Here is a 22214-nt window from a genome sequence, read left to right as displayed (position 1 = left end):
TCCTTTAATATTATTCTCATGCACCCTGATTTGGCCTCCTTGTCCCAATAATCCCAAGAGTGACTACCAGTATGGTGTTGTGCGTGTGTCTGACAGATACAAGCGATGTAATATCGGCCTATGAGCTTGTTTAGGAATGGTTGTGTTCTCCCAATACGTTTGAACAAGTCAATTGGCGGCTGGCGATGTGATGCTTACAGGCTTTATTTCCTTCAGACCCGGAAATAAGGGACCGCTCTCCGCAACTCCGACTCCGCTCCCTAATTAGGCAAGGAATATGATAGTATAACGAGGCAGCACGAGCATTGCCTGTTATTTATTCTCCCTCTGTCTTCTTCATTTGTGCTTCTCACTGTCGACATTCTTTCACCAAACAAAGATTCTCCGATCTATATTACAACGATTCTGCACGCACCCTCCCAATCTCACAATGGGCTCCACACTCCCCAACACCTACAAACGCGCCGTCTTCAATGAACAGGGTGCAGATCTAACCCTGGAAGAGGTCGAATTGACTAGTCCCCAGCGTGGTGAAATTGTGCTGAAAGTTGAAGCCTGTGGAGTCTGTCACTCGGATCACTTTGCCCAGACAAATCTCATGGGAGGGGGGTTGTAAGTGATTCATAGTGAAAAAGTAGAAAAGGTGTCAGCTGACTCAAGAATTCGGTTATATTCAGCCCCCGCGTCCCTGGCCATGAAATTATAGGACGCGTTGCTGCCGTGGGTGATGGGGAGACGTATTGGAAAGTGGGAGACCGCGCTGGCGGTGCGTGGCATGGGGCGCATGATGGTATGGAGATAATATATCTATCTATCCATTTATGCAACTGTCTATTCACATTGACAAAAATACTTACTCTTTCTCTTCTGACAGGAACCTGCGGAGCTTGCAAAAAGGGTTTCTTCCAGATGTGCGACAATGAGCAAGTCAACGGCATTACACGGGATGGAGGATGTACGTCGGGCTCATTTTTTGCTGTGCTTCTCCGAAGGATACGTGCATTCATTTAGGCCCACTGACCAACTGACCAAATGCTTCACGTGTAGATGCCGAATATTGTCTCATCCGCAGCGAAGCCGCCGTCCGAATCCCCGAGCACGTCAACGCAGCCAAATACGCCCCCATGCTCTGCGCAGGCGTCACGGTCTTCAACTCCATCCGTCACATGAATATTCCCGCCGGTGAAACAGTGGTCATCCAAGGTCTCGGTGGTCTCGGTCATCTTGCACTCCAGTATGCGAACAAATTCGGTTACCGTGTCGTTGCTTTGTCCCGTGACTCGCAGAAGGAAGCATTTGCGCGGAAACTGGGCGCCCACGTGTATATTGACACGAGCAAGGAGGACCCGGTCGAAGCATTGCAGAAGCTTGGGGGTGCGTCTCTGATTGTGTCGACGGCACCCAGTCCGGACATCATCAATCCGTTGATTCAGGGGCTGGGGGTGTTGGGAAAGCTGTTGATCTTGTCAAGTACGTTTTCTCTGTTCCCTTTAGTGTACTGTGTTGTTTGGCTATGGAGTACTTTTTTTTTGTTGTTTTCTTTTTTTTCTCCCTTTCTTTTCTGACATGCGTTGCAGTTGTGGGCGGGATTGAGGTTCATTCTGGTTTGTTGGTAAGTGGATTCGATCGGAAGAGATATTGGGATTCGGAGCCCGCCAACTAATCGAGAGGATAGGTCGGAAAAGGCAAATCGATTTGGAGCTGGCCCAGTGGTCATGCCACGGATTCAGAGGAGGCAATCGCATTTGCGGAACTTCAGGGAGTTGACTGCATGGTGCAGGAATTCCCACTGGAAAAGTGCAACGAGGCATTTGGTATGAGCCCTTTGGTGCGCTATTTAAGAGGACCCTTTTTTTTTGCTGACATCTTGTCTCAATTTCTACAGCGGCGATGATGGATGGAAGTGTGCGGTTCCGCGCAGTTCTCACAATGGGCTAAAAAAGTCTTTTGATAGTAGCAGCAGACATTGGTTTGATTATTGTACATGGTTTGGAGCCAATGTAGAGAATGTGAGGCCATTCAAAAGGGGATGGAAATGGGAATGGGATCTCTCTCTTTCTCTCTGGTTCTATGCAGTTTCGCAGAATATACTATATATACTACGAACATGGCTTCCCTTTTTGAGTTCACAGAGACATTGTAACTGAACAAGCACCCGAAATGTCACATGCAATCTTCTCCGCCAGCGCATCTGAAGCTATCGTCAGCATTATATAATCCAACTCATGAAATTTGGCAGACAGGAAGGACTCACAGATGGTAGACTGAGGATGACCAGGAGGAAGGAACGGGAAGGCAGATGCATCCACCACCCGCAGGGCTTCAACGCCAATAACACGAGCCTTGGAGTCCACCACAGCGTATTCGTCATCCGGCTTCCCCATGGCGCACGTACAAGAGGCGTGGAAGATGGTATCAAAGCTCTTGCGCACATGGTCCTCGATTTCCGCGTCGGTTGCGACTTGAGGTCCAGGGAAATACTCCGGCCCGAGGAGGACCGGTTGAATCGCACTGGTATTGAAGAAGTTGCGCGTCCGCTTAAACGCCGCGACGGCGAGCTCCACATCCACGGGGTCCGTAAGCCAGTTGGGATTAATCAAAGGAGGTTCTGCAGCGTCGGCAGAGGAGATGCTAACATTTCCCCGCGATCGAGGAGTGCAGAGCGAGACCGCCAGCGAAGCATAGTTGTATCCGTCTCTCGGGTTGTCCCGGATGTAGTTCTTCTGATACCCAAAGTAGGCACCCATGGTCAGGAACTCGACTTCAGGCCAGTCCGTCGGATACTCCGCGAGAACCTGTAGGGTTTCGTCGGACAACCAGTCTGATCGCATCGGTTCGGGGACCTTCTCCCATGCAAGGAGATCCGAGGTGGGATTGGTGTAGATGCCCGCGGCCCTCTCGTTGTAGTCTTTGTTGGCCTGGGCCTCAAAGGCCGGATCGAGCAGGGCGGATTGCGTGACGAGGCTGACCCGGTACGAAGGTGCATAGATGATATGATCCTGCATGTTCTGACCCACTCCAGGCCGGTCTGCGATGACCGGAATGCCATGTTCATTCAGAATCGCAGAGGGGCCAATTCCCGACACCATGAGCAGTTGGGGCGATTGGAAGGCCCCGGCAGAAAGAATGACCTCCTTTCGTGCAGAAAGAGTGAATTGATATCCCTGCGTGTCCACCTTCACACCAACCGCCCGCTTCCTGTCGTCAAAGAGAATCCGTCTCGCCAGCGTCGACTGGAAGACCAGGAAATTGGGGTACGTGAGCCCGAGTCGCAAAAAGGAGGTCTCGGAAGACTCGCGATGCATGGTCGTTGCGTTGATGGTGTACAACCCGAAGGACTGGCCTAGGAGCTCTCCGCTCTGAAACCCTTTGCGGATTTTCAATCCCATTTCTTGGAACGCTTTGCGGGCCCACGTGGCGAAGCTCTGTGCGTAGTGAGGATAGGTCACCGACAGTGGTCCCTGTCGATTACCGAGCACTGTCGCGTCATATTCCACACTGGCATTGGCCCCACGCAGTGTATCATCGGCCGGCGTGAAATGCAGGCTTTTCTCGAAGTAAGGAAGAAAGTTCTCCCAAGTATAGCTCGCATCCCCAACCGTGTTGGCCCACATGTTGTACGCGGATTTAGTGCCTCGTTGATACGCCATGTAGTTCCTGGCCGAACTGCCTCCAAGACACTTTCCCCGGGCATAATGGCTGACCTGTCCATGGGCGCCCTGCAAACGCGAGGAATTCTCATCAGCTCCAGATCCCAACTTCCGAGGTCAGAGGACAGCTGTAGATAGGTGGCCTCGCTTACCGCTTGCGGGATCGTGCGGAATCCCCAGTCAATCCCTGGCTGCCAATCGTCAATATCCTTTCCCACGTAGTAGGCATCGTTTGCCGGGATCTGGCTGAGGTTGCCATTGTCAAGCTCATAAAAACTGCCGGCTTCAATTACCGCTACGGTGCCTGCGCCTTGTTCTGCCAATCTTGTTGCGATGGTCAGCCCGGCTGTTCCACCGCCGATGACGACGTAGTCAAAAGTCTGATTTCCCGGGACTCCAAAGGAGGAACCCAACACACGCCGAGCGTGAAGGGAAACTCTTCCGCCATCGCTGCTTGACTGCACGGGAACAGCAGTCGTGACGGTCGAAAAGACTCCGATAGCGCTGAGGATGTTTGGAATTAGTCGCATTTTGATGACCAAGACATGCAATATTCCAAGCTGTAGCCAACACAAACTAGAGTACTTTCTCGAGCAGCCCAGAAAACTGCTTAAATACCCAACCCAGATTTCCACATTCCGGGGCTAAAAAAAAAGAGAAAAAAAAAAAAAAAAAACCGCCAAAGGATGACTCCGGTGTTTCTCTGGTTGCTGCGAAACATCGTCCGTTCGTCTCCTTTGTCCCGCTAAGCTGACGTGCTGTTTATGGAGACTGGATGAGATATGGCGTAGGTGGCAAGTATACGAGGAAAGTTTGGAGGCCATCGAACTTGGTATGCATAGGTGAGCCGCAAAGCTGCCGAAAGGAGACCTGGGGAGTTTCGGAGTATATAACGAAGTGGATCTGGGAGCTGAAGGATTCAGCCACGTTGGATTAACGACCATCTAGTGCAAGAATGGGTGAAATAGGGTGTTTGTATCATTGCATGAATGCCAGACAAAATGATCTCGAGAAATACTACTTCATTCACGGTATCTCGCTGCTAACTCCGGAGACATCGGCGATTGACTCATATTGGCCCTCTGGAGCTCTTGCAGTACCAGATATGGAAGTCTGTCGATTTTCCCGATTTAGCCGGCCGCTGGTCAGAGACGATCGGTGTGCCACCAACGGGCATAAGTATAGTCGAATTGTCTCCCTCGCACAAAGATTCTCTAGCCAGGTCACTCTCCCCGGTTCCTCAAGATGAGACCGTCTACTGTGCTTCTTGGGGGTCTCCTCGGCCCTCTGTTCAGCTTCACCCGAGCGGCTCCCATCGATCAATTCCCTGGCAACTATCAATCCAGTCCACCTCCCCTGGGACCAAGCGACTGGGAGCATAATCCACTGTCTGTCTTTTTCAAGGTCCTCAACACTCAGCCCGACCCGGATTATGATATGCTCAAGGAGCTCGTCACGTACGACTGCACCTATGTCTCCCTCACCTTCGACAACCCAATCCTGCATGGCGTTATGCCGTGGGCGGGTACCCACACCAACGTTGGTCCGCAGGCCTTCATTGACATCTTCACCCGCGTGGGGTTGTACTGGGAACGCGGCCCGTTCTCCATCGACTATATCTTCGGCGATGGGGGCAATGTGACAGCTTGGGGGTCGTTTACAGCCACGTCGCGCACGCTGGGGAAGACAGTCATCTCGCCCTGGGCGGCTCGAGCTCGGGTCAATAATGAGAATCGGATCTTTTACTTTCAGTGGATGGAAGATACCTTTACGACGGCTTCTTCGTTCTGGTCGGATAACAGCACCAAAGAATATGTGTCGAATCCGCAGGGTGGGACAACAATCGCATAATTTCCAGACTAGGGAGGGAGGATGAATCTATGCTACACATAGTCCTGTGCTGTTCTGTATACAGAGTCCAGAGAGTATTCTCATATCCATCAGTTCTAACTCTTGGCGCTGCAAGTGAAGCCTCCCACGTGGATCTGAAAAAATTCGATGATGATAGTCAATGGGTAGTTCGCGCTAGTCCTGATCTAGGGCTGTTGGATTACGAAGGGATACTGGACGAAAGGAGTTTCGGAGGGTAGCTCCGATCTCCTTTTGCTCCATTAGTAATTAATTTCATCATATAAGCTACCCTGAATACAGGAAAATATACAAAGTTGCCTGTTACTGGCCACTGGCGGAATGGGGATCCACAGAAGAAAATCGGATTAAAAAAGGATTATTAAAGTAGATAGTTGTCAAGGCTTATGGCCAGGAGAATGAGGAGAGAGTCACATTGCGTATCTAAGCAGCCTAATAAAGACCTCTGTGGGACAGCTGGGAAGGCTTAATTAGGCGGGACCAGTCACGTGCCACTCTGACAGTTCTCTCGCGCGCAAGTGATATGGTTTGACACTGGAAGACATATCAGAAAGACTAATCATGTAATGAAAACGGCTAAAGAATCTCTTTGATCCTTCGTATAAATAAAAAGCAGAGATTATGATAAACTCTAAAATTTGACATCTTCCTAGTCATCGCAACCCCTGCTATCAGCAGCATTCGAAAAGATTGCCCTCCCAAAGCGGCGAATCTGCAGGGGAATGGCAACCAACTGCACAGATCCCAGTTAGGCAATTCTTCTCTGTATATTCACACAAGGAGATATGGATATCTTCCCCCAATCATGCACGGAGAGTGTTTGTCTACCGATCAGGGAGGGTGGCCATGGGAGAAGCATCGGTGACGCATAACGATTGCTCATCCTGCAGGGTGAGGGGCGGGGTAGCAACCCAACACTGAAAATGAAGCTCTTGGAAGGCAAAACTATGCGGACATTTATATAGCAAGATAGAGCGTGGTAGGTCAGCCTGTCAGGGAACAGTTTGACAGACTTTCTAAGAAAACTCTCGACCTTGCGTTATAGTCGTTGTCAACCATCCTTTAACATGGCAAAGATTGATGTGCATCATCATTTCTATCCCAAACCTTTGCGCGAAGGTGTGTAGTAATCTAATCTCTGTGTGCAACAAGAGAGACTTGTTAACTATTCCTTGTTTTGAAAGCTATTGAGCGAGCGGGGGGCGATCCATCCGGGTGGCACATCCCGGCATGGAATCTGGATCTTGACCAGGAGATTATACGCCTTCTCGACGTGAAAACCACGATTCTTTCCGTAACCGCCCCGGGGCCCTGCATCGAGAAAGACCCAGGGAAAGCGGCGGCGTTGGCTCGCAGCTGTAACGAACACGCCGCTGCGATCAGGGACGCTCGACCCTTCCAGTACGGCTTCTTTGCCTCAGTCCCTTCTCTGTTCGATACCGAGGCCGTGCTGGCGGAGATCGAGTATGCATTCACCAATCTCCGTGCGGACGGGATCACACTCTACACCCGCTATGGGGACGGGCATTCCTACTTGGGGGATGAGCGATTCGGTCCAATTTGGGCTGAGCTGAGCCGACGCGGCGCCGTCGTCTTCATTCACCCCACTCATGCAGTCGATACACGGTTGATCAACCAATGGATGCCACAGCCCATGTTCGACTATCCGCATGAAACAGGACGAACGGCAATGGATCTACTCACTAGCGGTATCATCCGGGACTATCCTGGGTGCAAGATCATCCTTTCCCATGCGGGTGGCACTCTGCCGTATCTGATTCATCGCGCAGCCACAATGCTGCCATTCATGCCTCGTAATCTGGGCATGTCGACAGAGGAGCTTGTGGAAGCAGCGCGTACTTTCTACTTTGATACTGCCATTTCCGCCAATCCGGTCACTTTGAAAGCACTCTTTGAATTTGCGAAGCCGGGGCATGTGCTTTTTGGGAGTGACTTCCCCAATGCGCCACAGGGTGCGATCACGCAATTTACAAAGTTTCTGGAGAGGTATGAAATACCTGACCAGACTAAACGGCAGGTGGAAAGCGAGGCTGCATTAGAACTGCTTCCTCGACTTCAGGCTCAGCTCACTCGAACCCGGCTCTGAATCACACTTTACTCGCATGGTTATGTCTCTTAACATGTCAGATAACTAAGCCTTGTGTATGAGTCTTGATAAAAGTAGGGTTCATACACAAGTCAGCATAGAATTTTTTCTAAAAAAAAAAAGGCAGCCGGAGATCACAATTCAGGCAGTATAACTCTCATTTTTTCTAGGTAATCCCCGGTCAGGATTCCCAACAGGAAGTCCACAGTCGCTATTAGAAGTAATATTTCTCAAAGGAGAGCTTGATATGGTTCTTAACCTGGGGGATCACTCCTTTTGGCTATATCCTACGGTTGCCCGAGAAAGTTAATCTGTGGCCAATCATGATCATCGCTTCTGCTGCAAGTTAGGCTTCTCCCTGACGCAAACTGGTAATGCTGAAGATGATCTTAGTAAATTTATAAATAAATAACAGAGAAGTGAGAACGATTTCATTGCTCCTGTCCATGTTCTTAAATTTAAAGCAAACACAATTTGATAACCGCCGTCTGTATTCTTCTTCCCCACCAGCGGACTCCATAAAGGCACAGGTACTCCATTACCCCTCCCGACTTGCCCAAATTGTGAGGCGCCTTCTGCTTCTGCAGTTAAGCAAGGATAATAAGGAAAATATCGACGGGATCATGGAGCCGATGTTACTTCTGGTGTTAATAGCCGTAGCCGTTCTCCTGTTGGTGCGATGCGCTTTGGTCTACGGCCATCGCACCAGCAAGATGGCTCCAGGTGGGTATCTGAACCTCCCTCGTATGTTCCTCAGTTGCTCAGAGTGAGGTAAGGTCCACCAACGCTTCCTTTTATCGGTAATATTCATCAGATTCCAAAGCAATATACACACATCAAGTACGTATCCTCCACTGATGGCCCCCTAGTGGATCCTTAACTGTATGTCTTGTTAGATTCACCGAATGGGCCGCCAAATATGGCGGACTATACATGCTGAAAATTGGCAACGGGAATATGGCCGTCATTACCGATCGCAGGCTGGTCAAGGAAGTCGTCGATCGCAAGAGCGGCATCTACAGCCACCGCCCTCATTCCTTTGTCTCGCACGAACTTATTACCAAGGGCAATCATCTCCTCGTGATGCATTATGGCGACCAGTGGAGAATGTTCCGCCGGTTAATCCACCAGCATCTCATGGAGTCGATGGTTGACAGCCAGCATATCAAGATCGTCAATGCGGAGGCCATCCAATTGATGCGAGACTATCTGGTGGACCCAGAGAACCACATGGCGCATCCGAAGCGATTCAGTAACAGCATTACCAACTCGATCGGTGAGTCTCTCCTCCGGATGAATAGTGCCTTTGTTGCAGGCACTGTGCGTTCCATGCGTCTTCTGACTCTTGAGTCGAAACAAAGTATTTGGAATCCGCACGGCGCACCGGAACGGATCAAACATGAGACGTCTCTACAAACTTATGGAGGAGTGGTCCGAGATCATGGAAACCGGCGCCACTCCTCCGGTGGACCTCTTCCCATGGATGAAACTCCTGCCCGAGTGGATGTTCAACAACTACGTCACCCGGGCCAAGGCCATTGGCGTCCAGATGGAGACTCTTTACACGGACATTTTGAACAAGGTGATTAAGAGGCGCGACGGGGGACAGAATCTGGGCACATTTATGGATCGCGTGTTGGACGGTCAGGAAAAAAACAATCTGCCCTGGCACCAGCTTGCATTTATTGGGGGCGTGCTGATGGAGGGAGGCTCGGATACCAGCTCCAGTCTGATCCTCGCCATCGTGCAAGCGCTGATCCAGAACCCAGCGGTTCAGGAAAAAGCTCATGCGGAGATTGACTCGGTCGTGGGTCATGACAGGTCTCCTGTATGGGAGGATCTGGAGAAGCTGCCGTATATCAACATGATAGTCAAGGAGGGCCATCGGTGGAGGCCGATTCTACCGCTCTGTTTTCCCCATGCGCTAGGAGAAGGTTGAGTGATTTTCTTTCCCTTTTTCTGTTCCCGCTAACCTCTATGTCCTTATGTATATAGACGATTGGGTGGACGGCAAATTCCTCCCCAAGGGCACCGTTGTGGTGATCAATACATGGGGAATGCATATGGACCCTTCCCAACCTAATGACCCGGCTAAATTCATTCCAGAGCGCTACGCTGATCACCCGCAACTGGCCCCCGAGTACGCTGCGGGCAAATGGGAGAATCGGGACCACTACGGATATGGAGTTGGACGGCGCATTTGCCCGGGAATCCACCTGGCAGAACGAAACATGTTGTTGGCCATTGCCAAGCTGCTGTGGGCGTTTGAATTCAAACCGCCGGAGGGGAAGATCGACAGTGATCCGGTTACTGGATACCACAATGGATTTCTCTACTGCGCAAAGGACTACGCCTGTCAACCGGTGGTTCGAAACGAGACCATCCGGGTTGCTATGGAGAGGGAATTTACCACAGCTACGAAGGAGGTGTTTTCGCAGTTTACAGAGGGTTAGACCTGATACGAGAAGTCCGGGAATACCATATTCGAATTGTTTCACCTTATCTTGCTTATCCTCTCTTTTGAGTGGAGTCTGAATCCCAACTTCAGTACTTGACATCGGAGATTTTACTTGACTTCCCAAATAGGAACCGGAGTGGCATCCGTGATTCAAACCTATTTGTAGTAATCTGCAATCTAAGCATCGCTGCTGATCAATATGATCTCAGCATGGCGATAATCCAGTTCGAGTTAGTTATCCACACAGTAATGCTTATAAATAGGGCATTTGTCAGGCCGGAGTTGATCTGGAGTCCAAATAGAGAGCTCATCCAAATTCAGCACGCCAGTTCCAAACAAAGGCAATCTCATTCAGCGGGCAGCCCGTCTTCGCTCAATCCGGTAGGATCATGCAGGTCAGATTTTAGATGCAATTTTCCGACTTCGGCATCATGAATGGTTCCCTACTCGTCCTAAGCCCGAAAGGGAGGATACAACCGATCCATATTCATCACGATAAATGTAATAGTAAGCACCTCACTAATCTAATCTAATCAAACCGGGCAAACACCTCTTGAGCCTCTGCAAATTCCCGCATAATCGTCTCGCGCTTCTCCGGCGACCGCAGTCGGATCACACACCCATAATCCTTGGGGCAGTGCAAGAATCCCTGACTGGCTCCGGACTCCGCAGAGATATCACTCTTGCTTCCTGGAGGCTCACTAAACTCAAAGGCCCACAGCAGCTTGGCAACCCCGATGAATAAGTTTCGCTCAGCCAAATGGATGCCTGGACAAATCCGCCGACCTGCCCCATAGCCGTAGTGATCCCGTTTATCCCATTCCCCGGACGCCGCGTAGGTCGATGCCAGCGCAGGAAAGTCTTCAAACCGATCGGGCTGGAAATGCTCCGGTTCCTTCCACCGGTTGGAATCATGATGCATACCCCAGACGTTAAGGACAATGGTGGAGCCTTTAGGGATTAGTTTGTCATTGACGTGATCGTCTGAGTGATTCGTTAGCTGGACTCCCCCCCCCCCAAAGGATGAAGTATTCTTACCTTCAGAAACAGCATGTGATACGCCGAGCGGACTGACCGGACGCCACCGATGGGACTCCTTGATGACCATGTTGATGTACGGCATTTTAGCAAAATCACACCAACCGGGAGATCGATCTGATCCAACGGCAGCGTCAATTTGAGCATGAGCCCTAGTGTTACGCGGTCAGTTACTACTTTTCTAGGAAAACAATTGAATGAATGTTGGGGATCATACTTGGCCTGAACCTCTGGATATTTGGTCATCGCCTGGATGATGGTCAGAATCAACGAGGAGGAAGTATCCGATCCTCCTTCCATGAGGACTCCGCCTAAAAACCGCAGTTGATTCTCGGTGAGCGGCGTCTTATCCAGATTATCCAGGACACGGTCCATAAACGAATCTCGGTGGATTCCGCGCTGGCGTCGCTCCCGGACCTGGTCCAGCGCCGCTTTGTAGAGGGACTGCATGAGATCACCCACCTCCAGGGCTCTATTCTTCCAGTTGCCGAGTAACCACTGCGGCAAAATGCGCAGCAGGCCAAACGAATCCACGGGAGGAGTGGCCCCCAGTTCCTGAACCAAGGACCATTTGTCCATCAGGTAAAACAGCTTGTCCATGTATTCGTCATGCACGGTTTTGGTGCGAATGCCAAACACAAGAGAGTTGGTGATGCTGTTGCTGTACCGCTTCGGATGCAGCATGTGGTCTTCTGGCACGGTAAGAAAGTCATGCAGCATCTGCTTGGCCTCGGCTTCTTGGACTTTCCAGTGCTCTCGTTCGCAATTGGGCTCCATGAAGTACTGGTGGATGATCTTTCGGAGCATGCGCCATTGCTCCCCGTATTGCATAACGAGAAGATGATCGCTCTGGGTGATCAAGTGTGATACACGCGACGCTGGTCGGTGGGAATAGATGTTGCTTTTCTTGTCCAGGAGTGACTTGACGAGCTTTCGATCCGTAATGACAATGGTGGTGTTCATGTACCTCTTCAGGGTAAATATTCCCCCATACTGCTTTGCCCATTTTGTGAATCTACCAGTCCGTTAGTTTGTTGACCCGGGAAAAAGGGAGGATAGAAAGGAAAGAAAAAAAAATCGTCATACTTAAAATGCGCATCTGCCTTTGGGACCTGAAGCTCATTTCCAAACAGAGGAACTGTGGCAGGCCCTATAAGAACTTGTTAGATGAGATTCTCCAATCTGTTTATCTAAGAAGATACCGTCAGGTAGCCCAGGTGGCCGGTACCCAGAACGAAGGAGATACTGGAGAAAGTACAATATGCTAGTACTGCTCAGCAGCACCGCTACAATATACAGAGAATGCGGTTGTACGAAATCCATCCTGTGGCAGCGTATTTTCCCATACACGCTTCATCATGGAGAGGTGAGCATCTTATGAATCTGCGCTCTATTGCCCATTACATGTGGTTCCTAAAGGAGATTCGGAGTATGAACGATGTACATCATATCCCATGGAATAAATAGCAACTGTTTTGATTATTCCGTGTATACCACTGATTAGGCTATTCCATAGTGAACTCCTAATTTTGTCAATTCAATCGGTTCGACCAAGACGATATCACCGGCCCTTTTTTTTATTTCTTTTTTTTTTTGGCATTGGAGTATCAAATTCCATTAGAGTTGATTTTTCCCCTTGGAGGAAGGTAAGGAGCTGTGGCAGCCTTACTGTTTATGTTTGGTTAGTAGCTTCATCATCATCAAATTACAAGTCCGTGCCCGAAACAGATAACTACCAAAGGATAGAAGTAAATACATGGATCTCATAGGTCTTGCATTCCAAAATAGACCAAAATGACTAGCTACTTCCCCTCTAGGCCTCGACAGAAGTCTTGTTCTCCGCTCCGGACCATCTCCGAGTCAAATTCCCTAGTTGCGTCTTCTTCGTTTGGACCCCCGTGGCATGGCCGTTGACCCCATTGGCGACGCCATTCTGCAGTCCTTTGAATTCCCCATGCTCATACGCCACCGGCCCCAACGCCAGCGAAGTAGGCGAGAGATCTTCCGTCCACTTTTCAAACTCTGCATTCTCAGGTTTGACCTTGGGCTCCAGCTCGGCCTGCTGCTTCCACGACTTCTCCGCTGCAAAGGACTCGTGCACCAGATGCCGCTGGAAAAACGATCCCTTCATTTTGGCGACGGCGAAATCCCAATCCGTCGTATATTCTCGGAAGAAGGGCTTGTACCCCAGCAGCCCTCCGATCCACCGTCCCACAATCACACAGGTCCAGTATCCGACTTGACGACGGAACGGGACCCACGCTGGAGCGGGAGTATAGGCGTCGCCACCGTCTTGGATCTATCAGTCTCCCAATCCATCAATTAGCGAGTCTAAATATCATCATTATCGTTATCAGAAGCAGGATTTTCATACCGCCAAAAACTGAATCCAGTCCAGACCGCCGTCGTGCAGCAGCGCGTCATGCCAGTATCCGTACCAATTTTCAAAAAAAATCCGATCTAGTTGATAATCATTCCCGGAATCCGACGCACTCAGGTACACCGTCATGCTCTCGGGAGAATCAGGGTGGATAAAGAATCGATGGACGCTGCCTGCCTTGACCGAGATCTCGCCATCATCGGGCGTGATGCGTCGCAGGACCCCGTCCACCTCGATGCCCAGTACTCCATTCTCCACACGAAAGTACTCTGTTTGGAACTGGTGGAAGTGGGGCGGAGGACCTTTGGGTCTGTCAGGGCTGTTGATCAGTTTGCGCAGGTTTTCGGGAATGGGGCCTTCAATGGTGTGGCGGTATGTTTGACGGAAGAGAAAGCAGCGTCCTGGAGGGGGTTCAAGGAATTCGGTGGTGAGAAGACCTCCGAATCTTTTGAGAGTTGGGTTTAGCTTTAATGTTTGTTTGTTTTGTTTTCATGAGCGAGATGGCTATGTGCTTACTTGACAATGGTCGACTGGCCGGCGGAGGAGTGGTACGGAACAAAAGGAGCCATGGTGTTTACTATAAGAGAAATAGTCGGGGGGGAGGCAAACCAAAATAAAGACAAAAGCAGTCAAAGTCGATTTCTACCAGAATAATACTTGATTTAAAACTTACGAGGCCGAGTGTGCAGAGTGAGTGCATCCATTCTGATCTATATACTTCAAAATCCACCCAGGGAGTGCGAGACAATGCATGAACCCAGTTCAACCCCTGAAACTCGAGACTGTGTGGGATGCAGAGATGGTCTGATCCATTCTATCAAGTCACATTCACACTGCTCAACTCCCGGACATCCCAATTTGTCCGATGCGGCTATCCTTTCGTAACGGGTGATGGATCTTTTTCCGCAGCACTCCTTGCGGAAATCGCCTTGTGTTACTCCTTGGGGTTGGAGTGGTGCACTAAAATCCTCGGGATGTCAGATTGTCGGCAGTACGAGCCCTACAGCGGAGGATTTTGGCGCCGTCAGCCTGATAAGCATGGGTGGACCGAAGGAATATCCAATCGGCACGCCATTTATCTCCATTAAATGCTAGCACCCAAGGGCCAAGCTTACCAGGCTTCCGAAGGAGTACAATAATAAACACAATCAAGGGAGAGAGACCCTGAGTTCCCAATTAGGAAATAGGTATTGACAGTTCCCTTCAGTACACTTGATGAGAAAGCTGATCGTGCTGAAGAATGGCTTATAAAGAGCCCGAGTAATTCCAGACAGTTGCACAGGGCAGGGAAACCTAACCAAGCACAATCATGGATTCCGCTGCAACTTCACATCCCTCACGGGGAACATCTCCCCCTGAACTAGATACCCCAGTGACTGAGCACAGTCAATATGTGAGAAGAAGAAATGACACGCCAAGCTCAACCACATTAACTGACGGGGCACTAGGAATTTTCAAACGACGTGGCCGTTGTGGGTATGGCTTGCCGAGTGGCCGGGGGTAACCACAGCCCTGAGCAACTCTGGCAATCCCTCTTGAGCAAGAAAAGCGCCTCAGGCGAGATCCCATCAATGCGCTGGGAGCCTTATTATCGCCGAGATCCTCGGAACGCCAAAGAACTCAACAAGACGACCTCTCGGGGTTATTTCTTGGATCGGCTCGAGGACTTTGACAGTCAGTTCTTCGGCATCTCGCCCAAGGAGGCGGAGCAGATGGACCCCCAGCAGAGGATCTCGCTCGAGGTGGCGTGGGAGGCGCTCGAGGATGCAGGAATTCCCGCCAAAAGCCTGTCGGGGACCGACACGGCCGTCTTTTGGGGGGTCAATTCGGACGACTACTCCAAACTGGTCTTGGAGGATTTGCCCAATATCGAAGCGTGGATGGGCATCGGCACCGCGTACTGTGGAGTGCCCAATCGCATTTCATATCACTTGAACCTCATGGGTCCCAGTACGGCCGTGGATGCGGCCTGCGCGTCCTCCTTAGTCGCCATCCATCATGGCGTTCAGACCATACAGCTCGGCGAGTCCAGTATTGCGATTGTCGGCGGCGTCAACGCTCTCTGTGGCCCGGGCCTGACCAGAGTGCTGGACAAGGCAGGTGCCGTCTCCTCTGAAGGTTTCTGCCGGTCCTTCGATGATGAGGCCAATGGATACGGCCGGGGTGAAGGGGCCGCCGCCATCATCTTGAAGAACCTCCACCAGGCTATACACGACAATGATCGCATTCTCGCCACAATCAAAGGCAGTGCAGTTGCACAGGATGGAAAAACTAACGGCATCATGGCCCCCAACGCCAAGGCGCAGCAGTTGGTGGCCCAGAATGCTCTGGCAGTCGGCCACGTGGATCCCCTCACGGTCCGGTATGTCGAAGCCCACGCCACCTCCACACCACTAGGAGATCCCACGGAGATCTCCGCCATCGCCAGTGTATATGGGGCCGGACGGGTTCCCCAAGATCCGTGCTTCATTGGGTCTATCAAACCCAACATCGGCCATCTGGAGGCCGGCGCGGGGGCCATGGGCTTTATTAAGGCGACTCTGGCCATCCGAAAAGGTGTCTTGCCTCCGCAGGCCAACCTGAACAAGCTCAACACCCGGATTGATTGGGCCAAGGCTGGAGTCAAGGTGGTCCAAGAGGCCACCAAATGGCCCGAGTCGGATACCATCCGTCGCGCGGGGGTTTGCTCTTACGGGTACGGTGGCACCGTCTCACACGCAGTGATTGAGCAATTCATTCCGCTGTCCAGGCCGGAGATTTTGGCGACGCAGTCGCCAACTGGACCAGGCATCCTGCTTTTGTCCGGTCCCCAGCAAAAGCGCCTGTCCATCCAAGCCGAAACCCTACAGAAGTGGGTCCACGAACATGGACGAGACCATGATTTGGCCAGCATTCTTACTACTTTGGCCACTCGGCGGGATCACCACGACTACCGGGCTGCTATCGTGGTCGAGAGCCAGGCAGATGCAGAAACGGCGCTGGAGGCCCTGGCCAAAGGAGACAATCATCCTTTCACCGCACAGGGCAGAGTGCTTGGGACGGACACCAGCAAGGACGTAGTTTGGGTGTTTTCCGGCCACGGGGCGCAGTGGGCGGATATGGGAAAGGAGCTACTCAACAACGCCGTCTTCTATCAGGCAATTCAGCCGTTGGATGAACTCGTCCTGTCTTTGATCGGCCTGTCGCCCATCGAGCTGCTCCGGACGGGTGATTTCAATTCCTCCGACCTCGTGCAGATCCTAACCTACGTCATGCAGATTGGCCTCAGCGCCGTCCTGAAAAGCAAAGGAGTCCTCCCTCAAGGCATAATTGGACATTCCGTGGGAGAAATCGCCGCCAGCGTTGTAGCGGGAGCTCTGACGCCGGTCGAGGGAGCGCTGATCGTGACGCAGAGAGCGGTTTTATATCGTCGCGTCATGGGCAAGGGCGCAATGATCCTTGTCAACCTCCCAGCCAGCCAGGTCGAGCAGGAACTGGGCCAGCGAGAGGACTTGGTCGTGGCCATCGACTCATCGCCTTCTTCATGCGTGGTTGCTGGTGATCTGGATGTCGTGGCCTCGGCTGCGGAGAGCTTCAAGAAACGGGGAGTCAAGACTTTCGCAGTCAAAACCGACATCGCGTTCCACAGTCCCACACTGAATAGTCTGGTTGATCCCTTGGCAGACGCTCTCGCAGATAATCTGTCTCCAAGCACACCAGCTATACCCCTGTTTTCCACCTCACTGGTTGATCCCCGGGGCCAGGACCATCGCGATATTCACTACTGGACCAACAACATGGTGAACCGCGTCCGCCTTACTTCCGCCGTCAATGCCGCGGTCGAGGACGGATACAGGCTCTTTTTGGAAGTTTCTACTCACCCTGTTGTCTCGCACTCCATCAACGAAACGCTAATGGACAGCGGATTGGAGGATTTTGCCGTCATCCCGACTCTGCTGCGCCAGAAACCTGCAGAGAAGCACCTCCTCTATGGCATTGCACAGCTGCACCGCCGCGGAGCCGAGGTCAACTGGAAGACACAGCTGCCTGGCCCTTGGGCAGATGGCCTGCCCACCACCACCTGGATGCACAAGCCCATCTGGCGGAAGATCGAAACTCCTCCGCTTCATACTGGCCTCACCCACGACGTCGACAAGCATACCCTGCTCGGCCAGCGCATCGGCATTGCAGGCACCAACACCACGGTGTACACGACACGGTTGGATAATGACACCAAGCCATTCCCGGGTAGTCATCCGTTGCACGGCACGGAGATCGTCCCCGCCGCTGGTTTGATCAATACTTTCATGAAAGGCACGGGTGGAAGGATGCTTCAGAATGTGGTGCTCCGAGTCCCCGTGGCCATCAGCGCACCACGTTCTGTCCAAATTGTGGTGCAGGACGACCAGGTCAAGATCATGTCTCGTCTGGTTCCGGACGAGCAACAGGCCACAGACGACGATTCCTCATGGGTCACCCATACGACAGCTTACTGGGCGCGGGACGTACTGGGCTCTGAGGACCGAATCGATATCACCGCTGTCAAACAGCGGCTGGGAACCCGGATCCGGGATGATTTCTCCATCAACTACCTGGACCAGGTGGGAGTCTCTGCCATGGGATTCCCGTGGGCTGTTACGGAGCACTACCGCAACACCAACGAGATGATCGCCCGTGTCGATGTCAATCCCGCCGTCACAGGGGATGGGTCACTGCCCTGGGACTCGTCCTCGTGGGCCCCGATCCTTGACGCAGCCACCTCCGTGGGCTCGACTGTGTTCAGTACGGCGGCCCTCCGGATGCCAGCCCAGATCGAAAGCGTGGAGATCTTTACCAAGCAAGATCCCCCAAAGATCGGCTGGCTGTACGTCCAGGAGGCCTCCGATGCCGCCCCTACCTCCCACGTGAGTGTGCTGAACGAGGTCGGGGAGGTCGTGGCTAAGTTCACCTCGATGCGATTCTCTGAGATTGAAGGCACCCCCGGGGTCAGCGGCAGCATGGAGAGTTTGGTGCACCAACTGACATGGCCGCCAGCCACTCCTGCCGAAGAGCCCCTGCCCATTGACACAGTCATTCTGGTCTCGTCGGATCCCATCACGATGAGCCGGTACGCCGACACTCTTCCCAGGGGAATCAGATCATTCCAATTCTCGACGGTCCAGGAACTTATTAGCCAGGACTCCACATCTCTACCCATCAGCAAAGCCACGGCGGTTGCCTACATCCCCCGCGAGGTCAGATCCCTCCAGGAGATTCCTGTCGCGTCTGAATCGTTTACCTGGGAGGTGCTGGAGCTGGTCAAGTTCATCGTCGAAGGCGCGCTCCCTCTCAAAATGTTTATCCTGACCTCCAACGTGGCCGACGGTGAGACTCCAACCGCCCTAGCTCAGGCACCGCTCTTCGGGTTGGCCCGAATCATTGCCAGTGAGCATCCGGATCTCGGGTGCTTGATTGATACAGAAAGTACCGTCTTTCCCCTGCCCACGATAAAATACATCCAGGGTGCCGACGTCATTCGCATCAGCGATGGGGTGGCTCGCACGGCACGTCTGCGCAGTCTTCCACGCAACAAGCGTCGCTCCGACAACCAACCCCCACGACTGCTCCCCAGGCCGGAGGGAACATATCTCATTACCGGCGGATTGGGTGTTCTGGGCCTCGAAACCGCCGACTTCCTGGTCGAAAGGGGAGCCCGTCGACTCATCCTCATCTCCCGTCGGACGCTGCCGCCCCGCCAGACCTGGGACCAGAGTCCCGAGCATCTTCAACCCGCCATCGCGAAGATCCGAGATCTGGAGACGCGGGGTGCCACCGTCCATGTGCTGGCTCTGGATATCGGCAGCCCAGACGCCGCCGAACAGCTGTCGGCCGCGCTGGAACGTCTCTCCTTGCCGCCCGTCCTAGGCGTTGTCCATGCGGCCGGCGTCCTGGACAATCAACTTATCCTGGAAACCACCCGTGACGCCTTCGCCCGGGTCCTGGCCCCGAAGATCAATGGCGCCCTCGCTCTCCACGCGGTCTTCCCCTCGAACACGGTCGATTTCTTCGTCCTCTTCTCCTCCTGCGGGAACCTCTTCGGGTTCCCCGGCCAGGCCTCGTACGGCAGCGGCAACGCCTTCCTCGACACTCTGGCCGCCCACCGGTCCCGACAGGGCGACACCGCCGTCTCGTTCCAGTGGACCTCGTGGCGGGGAATGGGCATGGGCGCCAGCACGGATTTCATCAACGCGGAACTGGAGTCCAAGGGGATCACGGATGTGACGCGCGACGAGGCCTTTGGTGCCTGGCAGCATCTGACCCGGTATGATATCGACCACGGCGTTGTGTTGCGCAGCCTGGCGTTTGACGAGGGCGAACCCCTTCCCGTTCCGATCCTGAATGATATCGCGGTTCGTCGTGTGGGAGAGCGATCAGGCGCCGCGGATGCAGCTGGTGGAAGCGGCAGTGGCACTGGTTCAGACGTAATGCCCTCATCCGGGCCCGAACTCAAGGCGTATCTAGATGAGAAGATCCGGGGCTGCGTTGCCAAGGTGCTGCAGATGGCCGCTGATGATGTGGATTCCAAGGCCGCTCTGTCAGACTTGGGAGTGGACTCAGTCATGACGGTCAACCTGCGACGACAACTTCAGCAGACACTTAAGGTGAAGGTTCCCTCGACGTTGAGCTGGAGTCATCCCACCGTTGGCCATCTGGTGGGATGGTTCGCCGAGAAAGTAGGAAAGTAGTAAGGATAGAATGGTGATGGGAACTATGGATGTGAGATTGAAGATTGACTTAAACGCAACGATAGATTAAAGCGATTCACAGACGTCAAGGGCAGTTAGGTATTTGATCAGCTACACAGAATGCAATTGTCTAACCAGGAAGACACTGTTTCTCAAAGACTGCGGCGGAAACGAAGTCAGTTGACGTAATACTAGTGCCCGATCGGTGAAAAGAAATCCACTCGAAATACGCAAAAGCTTCATTTTTTAGTAAAAATTAAGTATTGCATTGGTTAGTATACTTAAGCAGTAGATGTCATCAGTCCAGGAATCACAGTAACTCAACCCACAGAGTCTCTTGCATCCTATCTTAATAGCAACCTTAGAGCTGGTAAGGTTATTCTCAATCCAGTTAAGGCAGAAGCCCGAGATCAATCCGAGTATACTTGATGTGACTCAGGAGGGAAGAAGGCAGTAAGCTCATCGAACAGCTTCACGCAACCAGTTGCCTAATATACTGAACGATATATTGATATCCTAAACCACAATAGCTACCGTGCTTCCTAGGATGGTTTTTCTCGCGCGCCTCTCAAGAATACAGGAAAAGAGGTTTTAAGTACTCGCGGGTGCGAAACCCGCATATTAGGCCACCACCTAAGACGCAGATCATTATTTTATCAACTAGTATTGGTGTAGGACTTCTAAAATGGGCAACGTTGCTTGCGTGGGTGAGAATACTAGCGCCTTTAAGGTAGCAATAAAAGAATAGGATGCAAGACAAAAGATAATTTAGTACATAAAAATAAATCTCAACCTATTAGCTATTTGAAAATTAGGTGCATACATCCATGCATACTTGCACACAGCCCAATTATGTCCCAGCCCAATTCCAGTACTCCAAAGCAAATTAAATCTTCACATCTGCGTTCCCTGACGGAGTTATCGACCCTCCATCCAATTCAGCGACAGCCCCAATATTCCCCTCCAACTCCGGGACTCCTCCCCTCTTCAACAACTCCTTCTCATCAACCGGTATATATCCGCCAGCAGCATATCCCCGATTCACGCCTTCCATCTCGTGTCGAACACACCCCCCTTGCGCATCCATCTCCTGTCTCATATGCCCGCCTAACATGTGGAGGTTTTTATCCTCTTCGGCGCCCGTGGCGGATGTTGTAATTGTAGCGGTATCGCGTTTATCAGCATCGTTCTCAACATCAGGTTTAGGGCTCGGAGGAGCTGCTGTTTCTGGGAGCCGTTTTTGACGTCGTTGCCGGAAGAAGAGGATGAGCGCGGTCAGGGCAAGAATGAAGACTGCTCCGATCACGCCGCCTATTATTCCTCCTATTTGGGAGCCAGTGAGACCTTCATTCGAGTTTGCGTTTGATGTTGAGCTCGTTACTGGCGTAGAGGATGTCGTTGATGTTAACATTGATGTTGTGGAAATTGGTGTTGAGGAGGTGGTAGTGGTGCCGTTGCTCATATTCCCGTATAGCACGCAGCATTGGATGTTGTTTAAACCGGGACAGGGCCAGGGCTAGATTGTTAATATTATTATTAGCTTATCTATCTTGACTAACAGGATATATATAATAAAATAGAAGGGAGGCATACGGGTGACCCGGCGAAAAACTTGCCCCCATCGCATGTTTGATTCGATTTATCTCTGCAATATCCTGTCCCCTCGGGGACAGTACACTGACGGTGAAGACAGCACTGTCCTTATCGTTAGACCTATCCCATTGAGCGTGGCATTGTATACCAAATGCGTGCATACCTCGTCGCCAGGGCTGTCTAAACATTGATTCGTGTAGACGATTCCCTTGCCTAGAATATAACATATCAGCCCAATCGCTCTCTCTTATTAGTAGACATAATATCTGGAAAGAGCCCTTACATCCGGAAGATATTATACATTCTCCCAGGCCCACTCCACCCCAGCAAGAATTATCCACTGACAGTTGTCGAGGTGAGATTGGGTCAAAAAGACCCTCTGGGAGGATGTTAGAAGGGTACATGTTCATGGATT

At 51.9% G+C, this 22214-nt stretch overlaps 9 protein-coding genes across 9 annotated transcripts; 5 read left to right on the top strand and 4 right to left on the bottom strand.

Moving 5' to 3' along the window:
* Nucleotides 1-430: 430 nt before the first annotated feature.
* On the top strand, nt 431-1938 carry ATNIH1004_003836 (uncharacterized protein; the record flags this gene model as incomplete). Its single annotated transcript, XM_033568509.1, has 7 exons — nt 431-612; nt 678-790; nt 875-955; nt 1048-1470; nt 1578-1612; nt 1676-1814; nt 1886-1938. The coding sequence occupies 7 exons, from the start codon at nt 431-433 to the stop codon at nt 1936-1938; spliced, it is 1026 nt and encodes a 341-aa protein (XP_033427315.1).
* Nucleotides 1939-2126: 188 nt separating this feature from the next.
* Nucleotides 2127-4180, bottom strand: ATNIH1004_003835 (GMC family oxidoreductase; the record flags this gene model as incomplete). The annotated part of the gene is made up of 3 exons (XM_033568508.1): nt 2127-2191; nt 2255-3719; nt 3803-4180. The coding sequence occupies 3 exons, from the start codon at nt 4178-4180 to the stop codon at nt 2127-2129; spliced, it is 1908 nt and encodes a 635-aa protein (XP_033427314.1).
* A 715-nt stretch (nt 4181-4895) lies between these two features.
* ATNIH1004_003834 (uncharacterized protein) lies at nt 4896-5501 on the top strand (the record flags this gene model as incomplete). Its single annotated transcript, XM_033568507.1, has 1 exon — nt 4896-5501. One exon carries the CDS (start codon nt 4896-4898, stop codon nt 5499-5501), a length of 606 nt encoding a protein of 201 aa, XP_033427313.1.
* Nucleotides 5502-6586: 1085 nt separating this feature from the next.
* Nucleotides 6587-7626, top strand: ATNIH1004_003833 (amidohydrolase family protein; the record flags this gene model as incomplete). Its single annotated transcript, XM_033568506.1, has 2 exons — nt 6587-6638; nt 6704-7626. 2 exons carry the CDS (start codon nt 6587-6589, stop codon nt 7624-7626), a joined length of 975 nt encoding a protein of 324 aa, XP_033427312.1.
* A 623-nt stretch (nt 7627-8249) lies between these two features.
* Nucleotides 8250-10079, top strand: ATNIH1004_003832 (cytochrome P450; the record flags this gene model as incomplete). The annotated part of the gene is made up of 4 exons (XM_033568505.1): nt 8250-8392; nt 8523-8902; nt 8988-9560; nt 9622-10079. The coding sequence occupies 4 exons, from the start codon at nt 8250-8252 to the stop codon at nt 10077-10079; spliced, it is 1554 nt and encodes a 517-aa protein (XP_033427311.1).
* A 534-nt stretch (nt 10080-10613) lies between these two features.
* On the bottom strand, nt 10614-12445 carry ATNIH1004_003831 (cytochrome P450; the record flags this gene model as incomplete). Its single annotated transcript, XM_033568504.1, has 5 exons — nt 10614-11068; nt 11123-11274; nt 11340-12137; nt 12209-12272; nt 12325-12445. 5 exons carry the CDS (start codon nt 12443-12445, stop codon nt 10614-10616), a joined length of 1590 nt encoding a protein of 529 aa, XP_033427310.1.
* Nucleotides 12446-12935: 490 nt separating this feature from the next.
* ATNIH1004_003830 (cupin domain-containing protein) lies at nt 12936-14071 on the bottom strand (the record flags this gene model as incomplete). The annotated part of the gene is made up of 3 exons (XM_033568503.1): nt 12936-13421; nt 13497-13947; nt 14019-14071. 3 exons carry the CDS (start codon nt 14069-14071, stop codon nt 12936-12938), a joined length of 990 nt encoding a protein of 329 aa, XP_033427309.1.
* Nucleotides 14072-14811: 740 nt separating this feature from the next.
* ATNIH1004_003829 (type I polyketide synthase) lies at nt 14812-20206 on the top strand (the record flags this gene model as incomplete). Its single annotated transcript, XM_033568502.1, has 2 exons — nt 14812-14895; nt 14951-20206. 2 exons carry the CDS (start codon nt 14812-14814, stop codon nt 20204-20206), a joined length of 5340 nt encoding a protein of 1779 aa, XP_033427308.1.
* An 886-nt stretch (nt 20207-21092) lies between these two features.
* On the bottom strand, nt 21093-21617 carry ATNIH1004_003828 (uncharacterized protein; the record flags this gene model as incomplete). The annotated part of the gene is made up of 1 exon (XM_033568501.1): nt 21093-21617. One exon carries the CDS (start codon nt 21615-21617, stop codon nt 21093-21095), a length of 525 nt encoding a protein of 174 aa, XP_033427307.1.
* Between the last annotated feature and the right edge of the window lie 597 nt (nt 21618-22214).

This window comes from Aspergillus tanneri (assembly GCF_003426965.1).
Source record: "Aspergillus tanneri strain NIH1004 chromosome Unknown AapTan_3_pilon_pilon_pilon, whole genome shotgun sequence".
In the NCBI taxonomy this organism is placed as follows: domain Eukaryota; kingdom Fungi; phylum Ascomycota; class Eurotiomycetes; order Eurotiales; family Aspergillaceae; genus Aspergillus; species Aspergillus tanneri.
Note: the sequence above shows the minus strand (reverse complement) of the source record. Positions and strands in the feature narration are given on the sequence as shown.